At 44.0% G+C, this 25,951-nt stretch overlaps 1 protein-coding gene across 3 annotated transcripts in view; it reads right to left on the reverse strand.

The window, feature by feature from the left end:
- The window catches only part of LOC307037901 (general transcription factor II-I repeat domain-containing protein 2A-like), a 120,889-nt gene extending 108,519 nt beyond the window's left edge, over nucleotides 1-12,370 (reverse strand). Inside the window, exons 1-2 of one of the 3 annotated variants that reach the window (XM_079679106.1) lie at nucleotides 10,694-12,370; nucleotides 10,517-10,579 (exon numbers count right to left, since the gene is read on the reverse strand). In XM_079679106.1, the coding sequence (XP_079535232.1) occupies nucleotides 10,694-11,944 (1,251 nt within the window). In that variant the 5' untranslated portion in view covers nucleotides 11,945-12,370 and the 3' untranslated portion in view covers nucleotides 10,517-10,579. Of the gene's footprint in view, nucleotides 1-3,717; nucleotides 3,803-8,583 lie in introns of all 3 variants that reach the window. The other 2 variants (XM_079679105.1, XM_079679107.1) reach the window with 2 other exon arrangements.
- Nucleotides 12,371-25,951: the final 13,581 nt, after the last annotated feature.

Below are 25,951 nucleotides of genomic sequence, written 5' to 3' on the forward strand. Positions count from 1 at the left end.
AAGGTGAGTTTTGAGAGATTGTTTGAATGATGTGAGAGTGTTGGCGGATCTGACGTGGCTGGAGAGGGAGTGGGGCAGGGGCGGACTGGCCATCTGTAGTATCTGGAGAACCACAGAACGGCCGGTCGTCAAGGGCCGTTGACGGCCGGCCGGCCCTTTTTTTAAAAATGGTTTAACGTCATTATTTAAGTTGCGCTGACGGCCGACAGAGGGCAACAGCGGCCGCTAATGCAGTTGTGTGGTTCTTATCTGTCAAATAATCACACACGAAGAAGAAAAAAGATCGGCCATACGAAGAGAAGGGATTACACGCCGCGGCAGACAGGGAGAATGAAAAAACATGGATACAGAGCAAAGAAAACGAAAAGAAAAAAGGTGGGGCCGAGAAGGCAAGAGAAAAAAGGTGAAGTCACTCGCAGGTGAAGCATATAAATGTCGCAAATTGACAGAACTTTTTGGCAGCAGTTCTGCTACAAGCACTATCAGCAGCAGCTAACAAGTGCAAAATGATGAAGAGAATGATGAGGGCGCGAGTTCAGATTGAGCCAGCCTCCTGCGTTCATGATGAGGGAAAGAGTTGAGCTGGTGGAAGAACCAGCTCAACTGGCACGTATACAAGTGCAGGCAAGAGAAGGGGTGAGAATTATCCCCTGAACTCAGTGGCGTTTTCTCCTGGAGGCCAAGGGAAGCCAGGCTTCCCCTGTTTTTTTGGATTGTAGTTATCATTTTAATAAATAAATAAAAACACTTTGTTTAGTTTCGGTAATTGTTCTTTGTTCTGTGTTGCTGCCGGCCCATCTCTCCCCCATTCTCATTGAGTATTTTACAAAGAGTGAAACAGCGCCCCTCTAGATGTTATGATGAAACAGTAGATTGCACTCTCTGTTGCAGAGTAGGCTAGCCGAAATTGGCTTCCCTTGGTGAAAAAAAAGGAGGGATTGACCAATCAGATGAGGCTCACGTCATGCCCCTGCCAACCTGTGATTGGTCAGGGCCATGCCAAGACCAATCCAGAGGCGGCTGGCTTCCCATGCCTCACAATCCAATCAAATCGCATCAACTTCAGTTCGTACTGTAAGTCATCACCGCCCTTAAAAAGTAGCAAGCAACTGAAGCAAGTGCAATTATGGAGGGTGGAGATTTGAAGTATTTCATCAAAGATAATTTTACTAAACTTCCGCTACAGCAGCAACTAAAAATGAAATCTGATGACAGGCCAATGCCCAAACTGGAGCTGTGTACAGAGAGGAAAAAAGGAGCGAATCGGACGCAAAACTTTAAATAATAAACAGCGGATTTCTAACATTTGGCATTTCATGTGGCCGGACTGGGTCAGTTTCCAGGGCTGAATTTTAGTCCCAGTCCACCCCTGGAGTGGGGGAGGCTGCTGCGAAGGCCCTGTCACCCCAGGTCCGGAGCTTTGTCCTGATGGGCTGCAGTAGGTTAGCTTCAGCTAACATCTGAGGCGACGGGTGGGGGCAAGGTTGTTGAGGGCTTTGAAAGTGAAAAGTAATATTTTAAAGTCAATGCGGTGTTTCATGGGGAGCTCTTGATCAGAGGAATTTAGTGTTATTATTCTTTCCCCAGTTAACTAAGCTATGCTGAAGTGCCAGTAGATAACTTCTAAATACCAGTACAGGGGCTTCAAAGGTTTTTTACTCATTTTTTTGTGGTCTTTTTGGACAGTGGAAGGCTAGATTACCCATGATCCTCAGCCACCGTTGCGGTGGAAACGGAGCCGGTCCACTCTCAGCTAACTGCATAACCCTAATTTATTTCAGATACCAAACACACTTTTTCCGAAGATTGGTGTAACAAATATCAAAACAATATATGTGTCGATAACAAAATACATCCATCATAAACTAAACTGGAAACAGCAGTATAATTTGTCTTGTTAACACTTTAAAGTTGAGTTTTTTTTAACCCATACCGCCTAGTGGTTAAAGCATGTTATTGAATTTTTTTGTTGAATTATGTTATATTTGATGAAACATAAAAATATTAAGAATACATACATAGGGGGAAAATAGAAGGTCAATCATAGAAATATAGATGAAAATATTAAGAAGATACTGTGGTGATCTCTACAATAAAACAGTTCAGTGCAGGACGTCCAAAGATATTAATAGGAGGATGTGCAAAACAGACAAACTAAATAGGCTTCATTTAAACATTAAAGAATACTTTAAGTTAAGGTCTTCTTTTAAATAAGAAAAAAGCTTTGGGGTATCTATCTACAGACAAATATTAAGTCTGACAAAGTACTTAACGTCTAATATATTGCATAGTTTGTTTTGGAACTTGACAATCAACTTTCCTGCAATGTTAACTAAGTTGAAGCACTTATTTTAACTGATATTATACATATGTATTATACTCTTATAAGATGTATCTAGATAGTATAATAAATGTGCAGAATATGACAGTTTAATGGTGGAGGTACATACATATCGATAGATGTCTTGTAATGCACTGTTGAGGAACCTGCGACCCAAGTTTTTAATCTCTGACCTTTTTCATCTCTGACCTTTTCAGGTACTGAACATCCAATAAATGAAGAACAGAGAATTGCTAAATATAAAACATAGAATTTGTGTGATTATACTAAATGATTTCCAAATAAACACCACTGCATATTTCCAACTTTTACACATGCTGCTGTAACGAAAAATGGCCCCGCTTGGGATCAATAAAGTATATCTTATCTTAAGATGATCGATGGCAACTGCCATATTTGCAAAATTTGCCTCCGAACCTTGACAAGTGCATGTTTCAGGCTTATCAATTTGAAATTGAACATCAACATCCATTTTGCTTGGCCGATACCGAAAATAGGACACGGACCACTATTGCGGTAAGCATGTTGTAACTTACGGTTGTTGTTGTCATCTCCGGGTATCCAGTGTGCCTGTTCTGTTGCTGATAGCTTATTATCTTAACTTAATCGATCGTTTTAAAACTCTTGATCACGGCAACGGCCTGACTTTGTAATCACACGTTACTACAGCTTAAGCACTCACAAACTCTCCTTCTCTTAGCGACTGTAACTCCACAGTTGCCTACACTCTTTTCGGGTTTGCTAACGGTAGCTACTTTAGCTTGATAGCTAGCCATGGCTCTTTCCCCACCCTCGGGTGCTATTTCCTGCTATAACTGTCTCATGTTTGGTTACTCCCCTACCTCCTTTACTGGTACCGATACATGTGTTAAATGTAGTATAGTTGTTAGGTTGGAGGCGGGAATCATAGCCATAGAAGCCCGGCTCCGCATCTTAGAAAATAACTCAGCTACAGTAAAGCCCATGTTAGCCGGTGCGGACCGGCAAAAGGTAGCTCCTCTTACCCGTCCCCCGGCAACTCCCGAGCAGCAGGGAGAATGGGTGACTGTTCAGAAGGGGCATAACGCGAAACCCGCAGGTCCCCACCAACCCGTTCACGTATCTAACAAATATTCCCCACTCAGCGAGACACCCGCTGAGAAGCCAACTCTGGTTATTGGTAGCTCTATTATGAGACACGTGAATTTAGAGATTGGTATCGTTACGTCTAGGCGGGATTCTGACTTAGAGGCATTCAGTCATAATCCCACAGATGGTAGCTTCGCACCATTGGCTCCTCAGCCAAGCACATACACCAAATGTCTGAACCTGCGGTTCCTCTCGTACTGAGCAGGATTACTATTGCAATAACACATCATCAGTAGGGTAAAACTAACCTGTCTCACGACGGTCTACAGTCCACAGTCACATGCATTCCGGGGGCCAGAGCGGGCGACGTTGAGGCGCATCTTAGACTGCTGGCTAAAAATAAACGTAAATACAGTAGGATTGTTATTCACGTCGGTGGTAATGATGTTCGTTTACGCCAATCAGAATGCACCAAACTTAATGTGGCGTCGGTGTGTAGTTATGCTAAAACAATGTCGGACACCGTAATCTTCTCTGGTCCCCTCCCCAATCTGATCAATGATGACATGTATAGCCGCATGTCATCATTTCAGCGCTGGTTGTCTTGGTGGTGCCCAGCAAACAATGTGGGCTTCGTGAATAATTGGACAGCCTTCTGGGGAAAACCTGGTCTGATTAAGAGAGACGGCATTCATCCTACTTTGGAAGGTGCAAATCTCATTTCGGCAAACATTTCAGGGCTCTGTGGACTTAATCCATGACAAACTGGAGTTGAGACCAGGAGGCAGAGTCGCAGTCTTACACGCTTCTCTGCGCTCTCTCCTAGGCAGTCATCCATAGGAATCCCGAACCCAATAAAATACCCAATATTAACGGTGTGTGTGTCTGCCCAAAGACAATTTAAGGTAAAACCTAATAGAGGTGTCATACATAATAACCTAATAAAAGTAAATGTAACAACTACTACAGTGCAACAAAACAGGAAGATTAAATGTGGTCTCTTAAACATAAGATCTCTAGCATCTAAAGCAATACTGGTAAATGATTTAATATCAGATTATAATATTGATATATGCTGTCTCACTGAAACTTGGTTGAGACATGAAGAATATGTCAGCATAAATGAGGCCACTCCACCCAGCCATATCAATACTCATATTGCCCGAGGCACGGGCCGAGGAGGTGGAGTTGCAGCAATCTTTGACTCAAGTTTACTTATCAATACTAAACAAAAATTAAATTATACCTCCTTTGAAAGCCTCATTTTCAGTCTTACGCATCCGACCTTGAAAACTTTGCAGCCAATCTTATTTGTTACAGTGTACCGTGCACCAGGTCCTTATTCAGAATTCTTATCAGAATTCTCTGAGTTTTTATCAGCTTTGGTACTTAAAACAGATAAAGTAATTATAGTAGGTGACTTTAATATTCATGTTGACGATGATAAAAATAGCCTTACTGTTGCATTTAACTCTATATTAGATTCTGTTGGTTTCTGTCAGAGTGTAAATAAACCAACCCACTGCTATAATCACACCCTTGACCTTGTTCTGACTTATGGTATTGAAATTGAGCAACAATTAGTCGAACCGCATAATCCTGCTTTATCCGACCATTTCTTAGTAACTTTTGAAGTACTGTTACTAGACTACAAAGCATTAGCCAAAAGCTCCTGCAGCAGAAACCTATCTGTTAGTGCTATAGCCAAATTTAAGGAAGAGATTCCACCAATACTTAACTCGATAGCATGTCTGCATGTAGGGGAGGAAACTTATACAAAATGTACACCACCCCAAATTGATCATGTTGTTGATAGTGCTACAGATGCGCTGCGAATAAAATTAGACTCTGTTGCTCCTTTGAAAAAGAAGAAAATAAAACAACATAGATTAGCTCCATGGCATAATGCCGAAACCCGCAAAATAAAGCAAAAGTCGAGACAACTTGAAAGGATATGGCGTTCCACTAAACTTGAAGAATCTCGTTTAATTTGGCATATTACACTCAATGAATATAAGAAAGCACTGCGTAAAGCGAGAGCAGCATACTACTCTTCATTAATAGATGAGAATAAGAATAATGCAAGATTTCTTTTCAGCACTGTAGCCAGGCTGACAGAGAGCCACAGCTCGACTGAGCCTTCTATTCCCATAGCACTCAGTAGTAATGATTTTATGTGCTTTTTTAACGATAAAATTGTTACTCTTAGAAACAAAATCAATGACCTCTTGCCTTTGACCAGTATAATGTTATCAACAGCTCCTGGAAACGTAAGTTCTAATATTACACTAGATAGTAAACTAGAATGCTTTTCAGCCATAAACCTTGAACAATTAAATTCAATGATTCTCTCTTCTAAACCATCAACGTGTATCTTAGACCCGATTCCAACTAAGCTGTTAAAATAAGTTTTTCCATTAGTTAGCACTTCTTTATTAAATATTATGAATATGTCTTTATTATCAGGCTATGTTCCACAATCATTCAAAGTAGCAGTGATAAAACCGCTTCTTAAAAAGCACAACCTCGATCCAGAGGTTTTAGCCAACTATAGACCTATTTCTAATCTTCCATTCCTCTCAAAAATTCTTGAGAAAGCAGTCGCAAAACAGCTGTGTGATTACTTAAAAAACTATGATTTATTTGAAGATTTTCAGTCTGGCTTTAGAACACAACATAGCACAGAGACAGCTCTGGTTAAAGTCACAAATGACATTCTAATAGGGACTTGTCTCTATTCTTGTCTTGCTCGATCTTAGTGCTGCATTTGATACTATCGACCATGATATCCTATTGCAAAGACTAGAGCACTTAGTTGGCATACAGGGAACTGCTTTAGGCTGGTTTAGGTCCTATCTATCTGAACGCTCTCAGTTTGTACGTGTCAACGATGAATCTTCCATGCAAACCAAAGTTAGCCATGGAGTGCCACAGGGCTCAGTGCTTGGACCTATTTTGTTCACCCTATATATGCTTCCGTTAGGCAATATTATAAGGAATCATTCTGTAAACTTTCATTGTTATGCGGATGATACTCAACTATATCTATCAATCAAGCCTGATGAAATTAATCATCTAAATAAAATTCAAGACTGCCTCAAGGACTTAAAAACGTGGATGACCTTACATTTTTTGATGTTAAACACGACCAAAACTGAAGTTATTGTACTTGGCCCGAATAATCTACGAAACAAATTATCTAAAGATATATTAACTATGGATGGCATTAATTTGGCCTCCAGTGAGACTGTAAGGAATCTTGGTGTTATATTTGATCAGGATTTATCCTTTAACATCCACATAAAATCAATTTCAAGGACCGCCTACTTCCATCTATGTAACATTGCAAAAATCAGGCATATCTTGCCTCAAAACGATGCAGAGAAACTAGTCCATGCATTTGTTACTTTAAGGCTGGATTATTGTAACTCCTTATTATCCGGGTGTACCAAGAAGTCAGTCAAGTTGCTTCAGCTGATTCAAAATGCTGCAGCTCGTGTACTAACCAGAGTTAGGAAAAGGGACCACATTACTCCTGTTCTGGCTGCCTTACACTGGCTCCCTATAGAACACAGGATAGAATTTAAAATTCTTCTTCTCGCCTACAAAGCCCTTAATGGGCAGGCGCCATCTTACCTTAAAGAACTCATTATACCCTATTGTCCTACTAGGGCATTGCGTTCCAAGAATGCAGGGTTGTTGGTTGTTCCTAGAGTCTCTAAAAGTACAATGGGAGCCAGAGCCTTTTCTTATCAAGCTCCACTTTTGTGGAATCAGCTTCCAGTTTGTGTTCGGACGGCAGACACCCTATCCGTTTTTAAGAGTGCGCTTAAGACCTTCCTTTTTGATAAAGCTTATAGTTAGGGCTGATTAGATTCAGCCCCTAGTTTTGCTGATATAGGCTTAGTTTGTCGGGGGACATCTTACTTCTTCCTTCTCTCTGTCTATACCTGTGTACTCTCATGTTCCGATTAACCCAGCTTCCCCAAATTTCTTTCTTTTTGGTGTCTATATACGCCGGGATCCGGAGTCATGGATGATCCTGCGGTCCTGTGTCATGGATTGCGAGTCCTGGATCTTGAGTCGTGGCTGTGGTCCTGGATCATAAGTTATGGATGGATATACTCGTGGATTCATCTTCCTATTATACACACATGCATTTCCAAACATTTGGACTACCTATGTTGCAAATGTATTATATTTTCAATTTACACACGGCATCTATTGCACGTCTGTCCGTCCTCGGAGAGGGATCCCTCCTCTGTTGCTCTCCCTGAGGTTTCTCCCATTTTTCCCTTTAAACTGTGGGTTTTCTCTGGAAGTTTTTCCTTGTACGATGTGAGGGTCTAAGGACAGAGGGTGTCGTATTGTCATACTGATATTCTGTACAAACTGTGAAGTCCACTGAGACAAATTTAACATTTGTGATATTGGGCTATATAAATAAACATTGATTGATTGATTGATTGATTGATTTAGAAGGTAAATCAGTTGAAAGCCGAAGTTCAATAAACATCCTAATCCCCTATGCTGAAGTTGCAAAAACACCACGATCTTATGATCCAATTCTATCAGTTTCCCAGTTACACAGGGACGCGGGAAGTCAGTCAGAGTTGGGGGTGCGTGCAGCGTCTCGCAGTGGAGTAACTGTGGGGCGGAGGGGGGCTGCGAGTGGAGCCTCGCCGTTTTTCAGGTTGATATGTGAAGCACATTAGCTAGCCAACATGTATCTAGCAAATGTTTAGCAAAATATTAGAAGTGAGGCTACTAGACTAACTACTGTAATAGTGTAATAGTGAGGCTACTAGACTAACTACTGTAATAGCCTCACTTTTAATATTTTGCAAAACATTAGCTAGCACTAGTGTTACAGTTGCTAGCAGCTTATTGGGATTTTATGCTAGATAGACAGGCATTGTTTTGATATAATAAATTAAGCATTATTGTTAGTTAAGCATGTAAGCCTGCAGCCCCACTTTTAACTAGGGATGGACCGCTTATCGGTCCGGTCTTTTAACGGTACTTTTATCGGTTCTTTTGGAGAAAAAAATAAGGTAAACTAACTAAACAAATTGTGAACAAAACTAACAAAATAAATAACTCAGTTACCTTTAATCATTAACCCATGTTTGTATAATGTAGTTAACTCCGTGTGTTGCTGCTAGCATACATACCTGACGTGGAAACGTTACTTGTGGATGGGGCTACAAGAGCTACTAGAAAGACAGTCGAACCCGGTTCATTCCTCCGTCTGAATGTGGTGCACTTTTGCTAAATGTTTCAACAAATTGCTCGTGTTACCGCCCTTACATGCTAAACTCTTATTGCACTTTAGACGGGTAAAGTTTAAACACACCTCGGAGCGCGTTCTCTCCGCCGTCTCCTCCGTGTGTGTGTGTTGCTGCATGTAGCAGCTGCGTGTGTGTAAACTGCCCCGCCCCCTCGCAAGCAGGCGGGGGAGAGAGATCGAAAATACTAAAAATAATCAGAGAAGCATTTTTGCAGTCTTTTTGCATGTTAGAAACGGAGTTGGCGACACTAAAACTGCAATATAATGTTTGTGTAGCCATAATACATATGACATATATTTTTTACATGTCTCCAGTACCGATAAAAAGACCGCTAACGTCGGAGCTTAAAGGTACCACGGTCTTTAATAATTCAGCCCCCGTGCCCGTTTAATACCGGGGTTCGGTACCCATCCCTACTTTTAACTCTCCGTATCTCCCTAACTCATTGCAGATGGCTTCACTAAAAAAAAGGAAACCAGTTGTAAGATGTTTAAAAGTTCATTAAACATAATATATGCTTAAATGCATTTCAAAGAGGTTGTGTTGGAGTTTGTGTTATTCTACATTTTGACACCAATATTTTCAGATTTTACTGCAAATGTATATCGGTTCCAAATATCGGTTATCGGTCTCCTTGATTACTAATAATCGGTATCGGTATCGGCCTTGAAAAAGCCATATCGGTCGATCCCTAGTTCTAACTTAAAACTCTAATGTATCTTATGGAACTGATGATATTAATATGATACCAGTGTATAAGACCAAACTGAAGAGAAGTAAACCGGAAAAGAAAGTAATAAGGACATGGACAAATAAAAGTAGGGAACAGTTGAAAGCCTGTTTTGATTGGACAGGTTGGGACATTTTTCAGGAAGGTGATTGAATGATTATATCAACTTCTGTGTAGAACTAGTTGTTCCCACTAAAGAAATACAAATCTATTCAAATAATAAATCTTATCAATCAATCAATCAATCAATCAATCGATCAATCAATCAATCAATCAATCAATCAATGTTTATTTATATAGCCCAATATCAAAAATGTTACATTTGTCTCAGTGGACTTCACAGTTTGTACAGAATATCAGTATGACAATATGACACCCTCTGTCCTTAGACCCTCACATCGTACAAGGAAAAACTTCCAGAGAAACCCCACAGTTTAAAGGGGAACATGGGAGAAACCTCAGGGAGAGCAACAGATGAGGGATCCCTCTCCCAGGATGGACAGACGTGCCTTGTGTAAATTGAAAAGATAATACATTTACAACATAGGTTGGCAAATGTTGGGAAATGCATGTGTCTATAAGAAGAAGATGAATCCACGAGGGAGCCTTCAGGGAATTAGTATGGTGAGAGTCAAGCAGGACCGCAGAGACAGGTTCAGCCACGACTCAAAGTCCAGGACTCAGATCCAGAACTCAGGATAGAGGATCCAGGACACACGACCACAGCAACAGGATTAGCCTCGACTCAGGATCCCAGCGTAAAACAAAAAAAGTAAAACACAAAGAAGAGATTTGGGGGAAGCTGGGTTAATCGGAACATGAGAGTACACAGGTACAAACAGCCAGAAAGACGGAGTAAGGTGCCCCCCCCAACAGTCCAAGCCTATAGCAGCTAAACTAACATACATGCACTCCCTTAGGATAGGTTGAGGGAAAAGGGTAGCAAGTAAGAAGTAGGAAACAGTAGGAAGTAGGAAACGTAGGGAGAGAGGTCCCCACTGGAACCTGAATTGGTTAGGTCTGTGGCTACGTTCCACACTCCCCGGCCGGGCTAGGCCTTCTCTGCAACCTGTTACCCTCTAATACAGGGGTCTCAGACTCAATTTACCTCGGGGCCGCTGGACGTAGAGTCTGGGCAAGTCTGGGCCGCTTCAAATATTCCGCAAAACATTTATTAAAAAATACAACATTAACAGTTATTCAACATCTTCTTAACATGAACTGTTCTTCACAACATAACTATGTACAGTTGCTCTGTCTTACCTACTCCTTGCTGGTAGAGACCTGGCAGGGCTTCCTCTCACACAGCTGAGCCACATTTGGTTTGAGGGAGGAAGCAGTTGAAACCCTCAGTATGGCTTGAAGATGTGCATCAGTAATTCTGGACATGTACTTTGACTTATTGAAGTTCATGGTGGAGAAGGGCTGTTCACACATATATGTGCTCCCAAAAAGGCACATGGTCCGCTTGAACATCCTGGAAATCTCAGGGAAGGAGGGGGGCAATTCTCTCATGAACTGTCCAAGCTTGTCTGCTTTCCCATTCACTTCCCTGAACTTGGCTTTGAGCTCAGAATTGCACTGCAGGTTGATGAGCTCCATTTGAAGCACACCAGGGGCATTTTCCACATCAAAGGAGAAGGGGTCTGCAAACATTTGGAAAGTGGCTCTGTGTGTCTTGAAGTCTGCAAACCGCTGATCGAATTCCTCCTGTAGCTTCACAATGGCATCAATATACTTCTCACCACTGAATGCTGTGTCCCTGTCCATGAGAGCCTTGCATGCTGGGAAATGGCAGAGGTTTTTCTGAGGGAGCTGGGCTTTCCATAACATCAGTTTTGTAGAGAATGCTCTGACATTGTCATATGCTGCACTAACAAGCTGGCCCTGGCCCTGCAACTTCTTATTCAGAGCATTCAGCTCCTGCGTGATGTCAACAAGAAAAGCTAAGTCCATGAGCCATTTGGGATCACTCAGCTCGGGAACAGCCATCCCACCCTTCTCCAGCATGAATACTTTCAGTTCTTTTCTCAACTCAAAAAACCTCTTCAGGACGTTTCCCCTGCTGAGCCAACGTACCTCTGTGAAGTAGAGCACATCCTCATATTCTGACTCAATTTCCTCCAAAAAAGCACGGAACTGGCGGTGCTTTAAGCCCCTGGATCTGATATGGTTGATGCATTTCACAACGACAGACATCACATTGTCAAACTTCAAGCATTTGCTGCAAAGGGCCTGCTGATGGATAATGCAGTGCAGAGCAATAGCCTCCTCCACACCCTCCTCCTCCAGTTTTCTTTGAACAAGTGCCACCAGCCCGTTTTTTCTCCCTGTCATTGATGGCGCTCCGTCCGTCGTAATTCCAACAAACCTCTTCCATGGCAGACCGATATCCGCAATGGCATCACACAGTTGCTGAAATATCTCCTGAGCGGTGGTCTGGCCATGCATTGGTTTCACTGTAAGCAACTCCTCTGTCACTTCAAAATTGTCATCAACACCACGGACATACATTGCGAGCTGAGCGGTGTCAGTGATGTCTGTGCTCTCATCAAGAGCTACAGAGTATGCACGGAAAAGTTTGGCTTTGTCGCATGTCACTTGATAAGTCAGAAATGCGCTCTGCCACTGTGTTAGCTGACAGGCTGATGTTGATGAACTGACCCTTCTTTTCCGGACAGACTATACAGTCTGCAACATGCATTTTTTTACAAACTCGCCTTCCGTAAACGGCTTTCCCGCTCTAGCAATCATCTCACTCACCACATAGCTAGCTTCGACTGCTAAATCAGCCTCATTGCTTCCTTTGTTGAAGAGATTTTGTTGCTTCCATAGAATTTTTTTTAGCTCTGTGACTTTTTTCTCTCTCTCATCTCCCAGGTATTTTGCATACTCTGCATGTTTAGTTGAGTAGTGACGTTTGACGTTATACTCCTTGTATACAGCGATTTTCTCTGTGCATATGTAACAGGGACAGTTATGTCTCATTTGTATATAATATATTATGTAAATATGTCTATATAATTACACAAAATCTGTGTTTATTCTTGTTTCATCTTGTGTTAATACCTGACGCAGTAGGACTCACATCAGTATGTGGAACTATAATTTTAGCGTGTACCCCTACGTTCCTTATGTATGTGACACTGTTCCCCTTTTTTTCGCGGGGTTCATGCATCGTTCTCCCCTTTTGATACTGATCTCTGTGGGAGAGGTAGGCGGCTCTTCAGCCAGAAGCAATTTCCGTGTTTTAGTGTCGACTTTATGCACTTTAAGTTACTTTTTATTACTTATTTTTGTTGTAGTGTCTCACGGGTGTTCACAATGTATTTCTGTGTTGTTTAATTTGTATAGGGGCACGTTAAAGAGAGTACTGACTGGAGAAATGTTTTCTTTCTGTCGCTGTTTCGTCAGGTATGTTGTGTTACTTTTTACGTTATGCCCTTTTGATACTGATCTCTGTGGGAGAGGGGCACGTTAAAGAGAGTACTGACTGGAGAAATGTTTTCTTTCTGTCGCTGTTTCGTCAGGAGTGAAAATAAATGTACATCCTGAATGAAGCTACACGTCTGGGTCGTCGTCTTTCTACACAACGCAGAGTCAGACACAGCCGGTTACACTTGGTGCCGTGACGACCCGTTGTATCCGCGACCAGCGCCGTCTGGTCCCCGGGGTAAAGCTGCTGCCCACCGGCGGGAAGAAGGAAAGACTGGAGTGTGTGTTTTTTTTTTCCTCTTTTTTTTTCCCCCCTCTCTTGCTGCGACGGCAGGTGCGTTAAAGGGACAGTGTACATATTCAAATTGAGAGATGCACTGAGTCTGAGAGGACACTTATCACTGAGTATATCTGTCTATCTGTGTTTTATCATTTTATTTTATTTTAGTGTTTTATCTCTTGTGGGTGGCTTTAAACTGTGTTTTGATTGCTTTGTGGGATTTTTTTGTTGTTGTCATTAACAATATGGATGTTAGTGGGCATGATGTCACATTTGGGTTGGGGAGGGGCCAGCGACTTAAAGGTAGTGAAAGATTTGGGTTCACTAGTGATTTCAACCCGACATTAACACCTGCTGCAAGCTCCACACCTATTATGCAGCCAGACCGTAAACTTACACAAGTAGTATCTGTTGAAGCTTTTGGGGAAATGATAACAAGTTTGGCTAAACAGATAGGTGAGAACATATCAAGCACCATGCACCAGCCCAGTGCTGCCCAGCCTCAGTCTCCCACCAATCCACACCCGTCCCACCAGGCTGATTTGTCTCAATTGAAGGTTGTGGTGCAGTCAGACACCAAGGCTCCGCCTTACTTCAGGGGTGATCGTGCTGATGTATTTTCTATTCATGAATGGGAGGACATGATGAGATGTTACCTGAATAGAGTGAAATGTGACACTCACGTAGAAAGGTTTGATCTGATTATGTCAAGACTAACAGGTAAAGCCAGGGATGTGGTGAAAGTGTCAATCCGCAGCCGACCTGACTTGAGTGCGACCGACCTGCCCACAGCTGTGTTTGACATATTAAAGGGTAACTTTAGTGAGCTGTCATACTCTAACTTGCCCATGAAAGATTTTTACGGCACTGTTCCACGTGCTGGTGAAAGTGCTATGGACTATTGGATACGCCTTAACAAGTCAATAGATGCTGCGGACGAGTGCCTCCGGAGGCGAGGTAAATGTGTAGATGACCCCAGTGCAGAAGTGGTCTTGATGTTCATTAATCACTGTCCTGACCCCAGTCTCGCCATATCATTCCAACTGAAGGCACCTGAGCGGTGGACCACGGCTGAGGTTCAGGAGCGTCTGGACGCCCATATGAGAAATGTGAGAAAAACAGCAGCGCAGTCTCATAATGTGGTGGGTCTGTCAGTTTATAGTCAGAGCCCTGTGACTGATTCTTTTCGCCCTGTCAATCTGGGGATGTCTCAGGCCTCATTAGCGCACCAACCAGACCCCCCTCCCAACTCTCTACCGGCCACTGCCCTTGCTTACAGTCAGCCTCAGCCAGACCATGCTAGGGTGAGTCCCCAAGTGTCCCCCTTATCCCTGCCTCTCTCTGCTGTCTCTGACCCAGCCCCTACCACCGTCAACCCACCTACTACCGACGCTGGTGTTCAACAGGTAGTTGCAATGTTTGACAGAGTTCTGGCTATGTGCAACGCTTCCCTTACAACCAGTCAAAGGCCAGACTACCATCAGCCAGGTAACCACCAACAAGCCCACCGTCAGAATGGTCAGCCAGGCAACCACCAACAAGTCCACCGTCAGAATGGTCGACCCCGTTACCAGCAGGCATCTGAGTCCTTTCCATGCAAGGTTTGTGGCTCCAGGGACCATTCAACCCATGCACACTGCAGGCTTTACAGATTATGCCTTAACTGCTTCAGTCCTGGTCACATAAGAAATCAGTGCCCACAGGCCTCTCCTTCCTCAGCCATGCCACCTTCTCCCTCCAATGCTGGTTTAAACTAGCCCGCCCGTGCAGTGAGAGGGATAGCATGGGCGGCACTAGTGACACCCTCAGTGAGGAAATTGACTTAAGATCAACATATGTGAACTGCTGTAGTAATCTTCCTGATGACAAAACTGTGATTGCTGTGGGTTCACATAGAGTTGAAGGAGCCAATGACTTGTTTTATACCCCAGTGTTAGTAGGGGGTCAGTCAACTTTAAGGGGGATGCTTGATTCAGGGAGCATGTCATGCACACTCAGCGAAGAGGCAGAGTCCAATCTTAGAGCTGCTGGTGTCCTCCCTTGTCCTCAGCCTGTGCCAGAGAAGGTGGTCCTAGTTGGCTGTGGTGGCCTTATGACACAACCCAGATGTATCTATGACCTGGAGATTGAGGTTTACGGTTCTAAATTCATTGTGCCAACTTTCCTTGTCCCAGGGCAGAGAGACGAACTCATTATTGGTAGCAACGTCATCAGGCCCATATTACAGAGGATGAAGTCTGATGAGAAGTACTGGGAGCTCATCCAGTCCAACACCTCAGACCCCGACTGTGAGCAGTTTCTTCAGTTGCTCAGCTGCATCACTCGTTGGTCTGGTCCTGAACTGCCTGACAAGGTTGGCACGGTCAAGCTACGGCAAGCTATCACTCTAGCACCACAGAAGGAGTATCTGGTGTGGGGAAAGCTACCTGGCAGTGTTCCTGTGTCCCCTGGGAGCACTGTCATTGTGGAGCCCACCTCCTCCCGTTCAGCCCCCAAAGACATTATTGTGGGACGGGTTGTGGCACCCATGTGGGGAGATCGTTGGGTCCCTATGAAGGTCCTTAACCCAACCAAGAGTCCCGTGACACTACGCCGCAATGCTAAAGTGGCCGATGTGTTTACTTGTGTCGCGATGGAAGACCTTCCCCTCTCTCAGGGTGTGAATAGGCCACAGACCAGTCAGGCAGCTGACCCTCCTCCCAACTCAGATGCTAGCTCTACCCACACTCAGCAGCTTAAAGACTGTGGATTGGCAGACATCGACCTCGAAGGCTGTGCGGTGTCAGATGAATGGAAAAAGAGACTCTCTGAACTGTTGCTCACTTACCAGGATGTCTTCTCCAAAGACAAGCTGGACTGTGGGGAAGCGAAAGAGTTCGTCCACCGGATTCATCTCACTGATGATCACCCCTTCAGGCTACCCTATCGCCGTGTCCCTCCAGCACACTATCACAAACTGAGAGAGGTGCTGTCTGAGATGGAGTTGAAAGGCATCATCAGTAAATCAGTCAGTGAGTATGCATCGCCGCTGGTCCTTGTCTGGAAGAAGTCAGGAGAGTTAAGGATCTGCACTGACTTTCGCTGGCTTAATGCCAAGACCGTCAAGGACGCCCACCCGCTGCCTCACCAGGCCGACTGTCTTGCTGCCCTTGGTGGAAACGCCTTTTTCAGCACCATGGATCTCACATCGGGGTTCTACAACATCCCCCTCCATGAGTCTGACAGGAAGTACTCGGCATTCACAACACCCTTAGGCCTGTATGAGTACAACAGACTTCCCCAAGGTCTTTGCAACAGTCCCGCGTCCTTTATGCGGATGATGATGAGTGTGTTTGGTGATTTGAACTTCTCCAGCCTCCTCTGTTATTTGGACGACCTGCTTGTCTTTGCTCCATCCGAGGAGGAAGCCCTGAAACGGCTGGAGACTGTCTTCTCGCGGCTCAGAGCCAACAACCTGAAGCTGTCTCAGAAGAAGTGCTACTTCCTTCGCAGGACTGTGGGGTTTCTGGGTCACGTGATAGACAGCAGTGGCGTCTCAGTCGACCAAGAGAAGGTGAGGGTCATCTCAGCTTTCGGGAAGGAGGATCTCATGAACGACGACGGTTGCACCCCATCTCAGCGGAAGGTCAGGTCTTTCCTCGGGATGGTGCTGTATTATCAACACTTCATTCCTGGCTGTTCTTCCATCGCAAAGCCACTCTACGCCTTAACTGCAGGGCAGAAGAGGAAAGCCAAGGGCTCTTTCGGTCGGAGAAGAGCTGGCACCTTTCGAGAACTGACTCCTCAGGATTGGACCCCTGCCTGTGAGAAGGCATTTGATGATCTGAGACACGCACTCCTCAACAGCGTGGTGCTGGCACACCCAGACTTTGATAGGCCTTTCATCCTCTCCACCGATGCTTCCCTTGATGGTCTGGGTGCTGTACTGTCCCAAATTTCTGCTGGTGAGGAGAAGGCAAGACCCATCGCCTTTGCAAGCAAAACTCTCAGTCGCAGCCAGCTCAATTATCCTGCACACAGACTGGAGTTCTTGGCTCTAAAGTGGGCGGTTTGTGAGAAGTTTAGCCACTGGCTCAAGGGTCACAGATTCACCGTCTGGTCAGATAACAATCCTCTCACATATATCATGACCAAGCCGAAACTTGACGCCTGTGAGCAGCGGTGGGTTGCTAAGTTGGCTCCGTATTCCTTCGAAATCAAACATATTCCCGGCAGGTTGAACGTGGTGGCGGATGCCCTCAGCAGAGACCCTTTCGTGAAACCTTTGAGGGAACGGTTGCTGCGTGAACCCTACTTGGAGCTACTGGACCAGGTCTGTGACGTCAGTGATGGGTCTGTGCAAGATGCCTTCCGCCTCACCTGCCAACCACAGTCACTGGAGGGTCCATCTCACTCTGACGCCATTGAAGGTTCAATGTCTGAGGATGAGGTCTCTTCTCTTCTTTCCTCCTTGGACGAGTGGGACTCTGCTCCTAGGGAGCGTGCAGCCTCCCTGGTTGATCACCTCACCACCTTTGAACCACCTGGCCAGGACACGTTGCATTCCCTATCTCTTTCTGAGCTGCAGTCACACCAGCAACAGGACCCAGTAATTTCCAGGGTCGCTCTCTATGTCGACAGGAAGCGCAGGCCTTCCAGACGGGAACGCTACAATGAGAGTCAGCCGACTCTGAGAGTCTTGAAGCAGTGGGATAAACTGACTCTTCTGAATGGCGTCCTCTACAGGGTCACGAAAGATCCCTTGACTAGACAGAAGAGGTCCCAGTTCGTGGTGCCGGAGTCGCTAAAGGCAGATGCATTATCTGGTGTTCACGACCATGCTGGCCATCAAGGTCAGCCCCGCACACTGTCTCTGGCCCGCCAGCGTTTCTTCTGGTACGACATGGAGAAGGATGTCCGCAATCATGTGAAGCACTGCCACAGATGTGTTCTCAGCAAGACTCCTGAACCTTCCGCAAGAGCCCCACTGGAGAGCATTAAGACCTCTGCCCCTCTGGAGCTTGTGTGCATCGACTTCTGGTCAGCTGAAGACCGTCACAACAAGTCTGTGGATGTTCTTGTGATCACCGATCACTATACAAAGTTGGCACATGCTTTCCCCTGCCAGGATCAGACAGCTAAGAGAGTAGCCAAGAAGCTGTGGGACAACTTTTTCTGTGTTTATGGCTTCCCTCAGCGCCTTCATTCTGACCAGGGAGCAAACTTTGAAAGTGAGCTGATTGCTGAGCTCTTGCAGTTGTCAGGGGTTGACAAGTCCCACACCACACCTTACCACCCTATGGGGAACGGCGGCACAGAGAGGTTCAACCGCACCCTGGGCAACATGTTGAGGTCTCTACCACTTCGCTCCAAACAGAAGTGGCCGCAGATAATACAGACAATGACTTTCGTGTACAATTGCACTGTCCATGAGACCACTGGGTTCGCGCCCTTCTATTTGATGTTCGGGAGAATCCCAAGGCTGCCAGTGGACCTTCTGTTCAGGAATGTACTTCATGATGTGACTGTGTGTGACTACAATGCCTACGTGAAATCCCTCTTGGAAGACCTGCACTGTGCCATGGCACTGGCCCAGAAAAACTGCACAGCGGAGCAGAGACATCAGAGTGACCAGTATAACAAACGGGTCAGGGGCCAACCTCTGTCTGTCGGTGACCAGGTGCTGCTGGCGAACAAAGGCGCCAAGGGAAAATGCAAGCTTTCTGACAAGTGGATGCCTGTTGTGCACACTGTGGTGGCCTCAAAACCAGCCCTCCATATCTACCGGATCAGGGATCCAGAGGGACATGAGCGTGTTGTTCACCGAAACCTGCTGCTGCAAGTCAACTTCCTTCCGCTGGAGGAGGCCTCGGATGGTGAAGATGATGCTCCTGTGCCCGCACCTACCCCTAGCATGACCGATACCGCTCCGGCATCTGATTGGCATGGGACAGAGGTGTCCGAGTTAGACACAGCAGCTGCAACAGCTGGGCCATCCCTAGCTGGTTCCCTCTCGGATGTTGACGGGGAGGATGGCCGCACCGCCTCATGGGTCCTTGAGCAGTCCCCTTTTGATGACTCTGTTCATCCAGACCACCCACCACCTCCTTCTGTGTTGGTCACCCCCGTTTCTAGTGACCCTGCAACTGCTGTAGAGACCCCAATGGCTTTCCCAGCTCCTCTGCCACAACGGCCCCCTGCCAATAAGCGTCAAGCATCACATGTAGATGGCCAGGTTACCTCACGATTCGGCAGAGTCATTAGACCTGTGCGCCGCTTCATTGAGTCCATGGCACAACTTGAGTCCCTTCTTGAGGGTTGAGATAAGGCCGCGTGCTGTTATTAATGTGTGAAATGTGGCGTGTTAGCCATTATTTGTGCTCTGGTGATATACTGCTGTATTGAGCCTTTTTTTATTTTATTTTTCGCTCATCCACATCGTTTGGCCAGGGTGTGGGGTGTAAACTGCACCTCACCTTGTCTGTAGAGTACTGTGGGTTCTTGCTGGGCCCAAGCGAGTCCCTCATTCTCTTATCCTTTAGGTAGGAAGCTCTTATTGCTGTTTCATATGGTTTTGTTGCTTGTTGTAATGGCCAGTGTGTTTATATGTGGATTGTTTTGCGACCCAGAATTTTGCATAATTCTAGCGGGGTGAGTGTAACAGGGACAGTTATGTCTCATTTGTATATAATATATTATGTAAATATGTCTATATAATTACACAAAATCTGTGTTTATTCTTGTTTCATCTTGTGTTAATACCTGACGCAGTAGGACTCACATCAGTATGTGGAACTATAATTTTAGCGTGTACCCCTACGTTCCTTATGTATGTGACACTGTTCCCCTTTTTTTCGCGGGGTTCATGCATCGTTCTCCCCTTTTGATACTGATCTCTGTGGGAGAGGTAGGCGGCTCTTCAGCCAGAAGCAATTTCCGTGTTTTAGTGTCGACTTTATGCACTTTAAGTTACTTTTTATTACTTATTTTTGTTGTAGTGTCTCACGGGTGTTCACAATGTATTTCTGTGTTGTTTAATTTGTATAGGGGCACGTTAAAGAGAGTACTGACTGGAGAAATGTTTTCTTTCTGTCGCTGTTTCGTCAGGTATGTTGTGTTACTTTTTACGTTATGCCCTTTTGATACTGATCTCTGTGGGAGAGGGGCACGTTAAAGAGAGTACTGACTGGAGAAATGTTTTCTTTCTGTCGCTGTTTCGTCAGGAGTGAAAATAAATGTACATCCTGAATGAAGCTACACGTCTGGGTCGTCGTCTTTCTACACAACGCAGAGTCAGACACAGCCGGTTACACATATAAGGCACGTTGCGTTTCCCCTGTACTCAACAAAAAAATATTCAGTCTCCCACTGAAATGTTCTGTGGTCATCATCAATTTTTCTTTTCCCTGAAAGTTTTGATGAAGACATGGCGATATATTTTGCTTCCACTCTTTGTCACTTGTGGATCACTCTGTCTGGATTGATTCCGCTGCGCGCATTTGATTGACGTGTGGCGGAGTTCCCTCGGAGGGGGGAGGGGCGAGGGAACTCCGCGCAGCAGTTCCCTGCCAGCAGCAGCAGCAGCAGCGGGAAAAATAAAATTGAAATATAAAGCGCAAATGTAAACGCGCGGGCCAGATTAACACTATTACATGATATCAACAAAGGGGCCATGAGAAACTGTCTCACGGGCCACATCTGGCCCGCGGGCCTGGAGTCTGAGACACCTGCTCTAATAGAACCTTGAGAGGCCAGAGAGGGGAAAGGTTTTTGGATAAAGTTTTAAATAATAAATGATCTAAGTTTTTAGGATTTAAGTGAAAGAGTAAGAACTAAAATGTATAGGTGAAGAGGCACAACGTATCTACGTAAATGCATTATTTTTATTTTATCACTATAAGCTTTATCAAAAAGGAAGGTCTTAAGTACACTCGGATAGGCTGTCTGCTGCCCGAACACAAACTGGAAGCTGATTCCACAAATGTGGAGCTTGATAAGAAAAGGCTCTGGCTCCCATTGTACTTTTAGAGACTCAAGGAACAACCAACAACCCTGCATTCTTGGAACGCAATGCCCTAACCGTTATGTGACTAAGGACATTAAAACCGTTATAAATACTAGGAAAATATCTTTCAAAAACAAAGACTATGGAGCACTGAAACAGACAGAGAAAGAACTGAAAGTCAAATTGAGGGAATCAAAACTGGCACACAGAGAGCTTTTGGAAAATGCTTTTAAAGCCAAAAACCACAAAAAGGTCATCCTCAGCTAAACCTATTGTGACGAACAATGAATTTTGTTTTGCTAACAAACTAAACATTCTTTACCCATTTCGAGTCACTGGATAATTCTGCAAAGTGCACTGAAATTCTCGAAACCATAATACCTACTTCCTCTGACAAAATGACCATCAGTGTCGAAGAGGTCAGAAAAACATTTCAGTACAACAATACCAAGAAAGAGGCTGGGACAGATGGGTGCAGCGTTTTTCTGCTGAAAAACTTTGCTACTGAGCTGGCTCCAGTGCGGCAACCCATCTTTCAGGCTTCCATGGACACGCACAACATCCCTCTGTCATGGAAAACTTCACACATAAAACCACCACCCTAAATTCCATGCCCAAAAGAACATAAGGACTACAGACCAATAGCCCTCACCTCAGTGATTATGAAATCACTCGAAATAATTCTGCTCCGATTTATTATCAGTACAACAAAAGACAAACTGGATCCATACCAATTTGCCTATAAACAAAGGTGCGGCACGGAAGATGCTGTGGCCACTCTGGTTCACATCATCACTAAACATTTAGATAAACGCAACACCTATGCAAGAGCCCTCTTCCTAGACTTCTCATCTGCATTCAACACAATACAAGCAGACATCTTGGTATCAAAAATGGCCAAAATGGAAGTAAATCCATACCTGATTTACTGGTATGCTGCTTTCCTCACTAGTAGAGAGCAACTTGTGAAGGTTAACAAAACCCTATCATCTTCCATCACAACCAATGTAGGGGCCCCCCAGGGCTGTGTGAGTTCAGCTGTGCTCTTTACTCTCTACACTGATGATTGTCATACCAACACACCAAATCAAGTCATCATTAAGTACTCTGATGATACTGCAATAATATCTCTGCTCAGTAACACAGAAGACCCTGAGATGTGCCAACAGGCTGTAAATCAGGTGGTTGAGTGGACTGATAGCAATGCTCTTGAGATCAACACCAAGAAAACTGAGGAAATCATCTGACTCCCATAAAGTCCCCATTGTCATCCATACAGATGAAATCAAGCAGGGAGTTTCATACAAATACTTGGGTGTAATGATTGACCATCTGCTGTCATGGAAGGATCACATTGAATATCTGTGCAAAAGGACAAAACAAATAATTTATTTTCTCCGTCGTCTTAGGTCTTTTGGGGCGAGCAGAGAAATTCTTCTGTTGTTCTTTACATCTGTGATCTTGTCTATTCTGCAGTACTGCAATACTACCTGGTACAAATGTTTGTCAGCAGCTTTAAAATCAAAACTGCTCAGCCTCCACCTGTTAAAAATATGCTCAAAGATTGTTGGTCAACCCTGTCAGAGACTCTATGACTCAGCCTATCATAACAACCTAGTGAGGCTGTCCAACAACATCATCTCTGACCCAAACCATTCTCTGAACAGTGAATATTAACTGCTGCTATCTAATCGGAGATACAGGGTCCCAGAGTTCCCGTTAGAATATTTTTTCGCCGGTCAACATGTCAGTTAAAGTTGAAATCTTCCGGACTAAATGAGAAAAGTGGCGGTCAAAGGTCTTCTTTGTTATTTATTGTGCTTTAAAACAAATTGATATGATTCGATATTAAACAAACTAATTATAGTAGATTAACTACATTATTCAAAAGTGAACAGTAACTTACAATAACACGGGAATAATAAACGGAACGCTCTCTCCCTCTCCTGACAGCCCGTCAGTATCATGCAGCTCGCGGATCACTAATGAGTGAGTCGACAGTAAAACTAAACATATCTATAACTAGTTACGGTAGTTTGAGAGGTAATTAAAATAGCTACGTGTGATATTCTAACCCGAAGTGTGTGTTTTGTTCCGCTAACCGCTGCATGTGATCATGAAGAGCTGCGTGTCGACTCGTCAGCAGCAGCTGATCTCTCTCTCTCGTCAGATTAGACTTCACTCGCGTTTATGTCCATATCGATCAGATCTATTTTATGATGGTTTTATTAAAATAGTTGATAGGCATGCCCCCTTAAGAGAATACAGAGTAAGAGGCAGAGACAATGCATGGTTCACATCAGATCTTTCTGATTTACTACACGAGCGCAATGTGGCATGGTCAAAAGCCAGGAGTACCGTCTTGAGTCAAATTGGCTGCTCTTCAGGCAGCTGCGAAATGCATTTACCGTTAAAATCAGAAATGCCAAAGCGGATCATCTCCTAACTGAAACTTCAGATAACCTAAATAATCCCCTTAAATTCTGGAAAACTATTAAATCATTAACTGGAAACAAAAATGTTATAGAGCTTCCTGATTGCATTGTGAAGGAGGACTCTGTTCAAATCTCTGATAAGGCAGAAATGCTTGGTTGTTTTAATGAGCATTTTATTGCTTCTGGTTCTCTGTTTACCTCGCAGAACATAGCTCAAGGAGCCACTGATCGCTCTGACGGTGGTATCTGGGAGGGTGAACCGTTTAATTTTATTCCAGTAACAGTTTCAGAGGTGCATAAAGCCCTGAAAAGTTTGGAACCAAGAAAATCAGCAGGTCCTGACAACCTGGAGCCGTACTTTTTAAAGTTAGCAGCTGATTTTATAGCTTTGCCCTTGGCTTATCTTTTTAATCTGTCCTTGGAGACAAACGAAATTCCCCTTATTTGGAAATCTGCTTTTGTTCTCCCACTGTTAAAAGGGGGTGACCCCACTCACCTAAACAACTACAGACCCATCTCCAAATTATGTGTTTTAAATAAAGTACTGGAATCACTGGTCAATTTCCAATTGAAAGAGTTTTCATCAATAAATAATATTTTATCTGAGTTTCAATCTGGTTTTAGGAAAAATCACAGCACTACAACAGCTGCCTTAAAAGTAGTAAATTATCTTATTTACTTCTTAGACAATAGAGAGCATTGCGCAGCACTTTTTATTGACTTGTCAAAGGCTTTTGACACAGTGGATCATGCCTTACTGTTACAAAGACTTGTTAGTGTCGGTCTTTCAGGTAAGGCTGTCTGTTGGTTCAAGAATTATCTTTCATGCAGATCACAGTGTGTGCGGGCAGAAGGCTTAACTTCAACATCTCTTCCGGTATCCAAGGGTGTGCCACAGGGATCTGTTTTAGGACCATTGTTATTTATTATTTACATTAACAGTCTTAATAACAATGTTTTGAATGCAAATTTGCATTTTTATGCTGATGATACAGTTATTTATTGTTCTGCGTCCACCCCGAAGCAGGCTCTTTGTCAGCTCCAGAATGCTTTTAACATTGTACAATCCAACATGTGTGATTTGAAACTTGTTTTAAATGCTGCCAAGACAAACCTAATGATGTTCTCGAAAGCAAAAGCCAAGGTCTTGAACCTTCCTCCTATCACCACCTTGCAGGGGACGGAGGTTGAATCTGTGTTGCAGTATAAGTATCTTGGAATTATAATTGACAATTCGCTCTCTTTTAAACCACACATTGTGGAACTCTTGAAAAAATTAAGAATAAAATTAGGTTTTTTCTTTAGAAACAAGTCTTGTGTTTCCTATGAGGCCAAAAAGAGACTAGTGTCTGCAACCTTTCTGTCTGTGCTGGATTATGGAGATGTGGTTTATATGAATGCATCTTCTCAGTGCCTTCACTCGCTGGACACCGTCTACCACGGTGCCCTGAGATTCATCACAAACCTCAGATCCTTGACGCACCACTGCAATCTATACACTCGTGTTGGATGGTCTTCCCTGACCACGCGTAGACTGAAACATTGGCACATCCTTATATATAAGGCTATTCTTGGTGCTCTTCCCCCTTATCTAAGTATGTACATAAATAAAAAATGCACTGGATCCTATCGGCTTTGCTCAGAGAACTTTTTCCTTTTAACTGTACCAAAGGTCCGTACTGAACTTGGGAAAAGGGCGTTCAGTTACGCTGTCCCTCAAGCTTGGAACCTGCTTCAAACTGAGCTGAAACTCAGAGAGCTGGTCTCATTAGAAACACTCAAAGCAACTTTAACTGACCTCGAAGCAGGCCGCTGTGTCTGTAAATGCTTTGGCTAAACTTGGTGTATGACTGTGCTGTGATTGTGCGTTTTGTAATTGTTTGTAACTGTAAAACTGTCTGAAACTGTGCTGTTACCATTCTTGGGCCAGGACTCTCTTGAAAAAGAGATTTTTAATCTCAATGAGACCTATCCTGGTTAAATAAAGGTTAAATAAAATAAATAAATAAATAAATCTAACTAGTTCTAGCTAATGATAGGACTACCTGCTTATTAAAAGACACCTAAACAATAAGCATTGAAATGCAACTGGGTTAGGCCGCAAAGTATAGCGCAGCATTATGCATTTGTTTACATGCCCACCGGAACCCCGAGGCATTACCAACAGATCAACGCACAATCAACCCATACAGGACATCTCTTTCTCCATATTAAGTGTTAGACATTAGAATTGACTATTCTTGTCTGTCACATACTCTTTTGTCTGTCACATAAGTGGCGCAAGTTGCGCATCTGATGCGGTATTGCGCTAAACAGAAATTATTTTGAACGGACACTTTGAGCGGAGAGATTTAGATTTGCGGGTCTTCAGCATATTTTACCGGTCG

This window comes from Notothenia rossii (genome assembly GCF_949606895.1).
Source record: "Notothenia rossii genome assembly, chromosome: 4".
Classification (NCBI taxonomy): domain Eukaryota; kingdom Metazoa; phylum Chordata; class Actinopteri; order Perciformes; family Nototheniidae; genus Notothenia; species Notothenia rossii.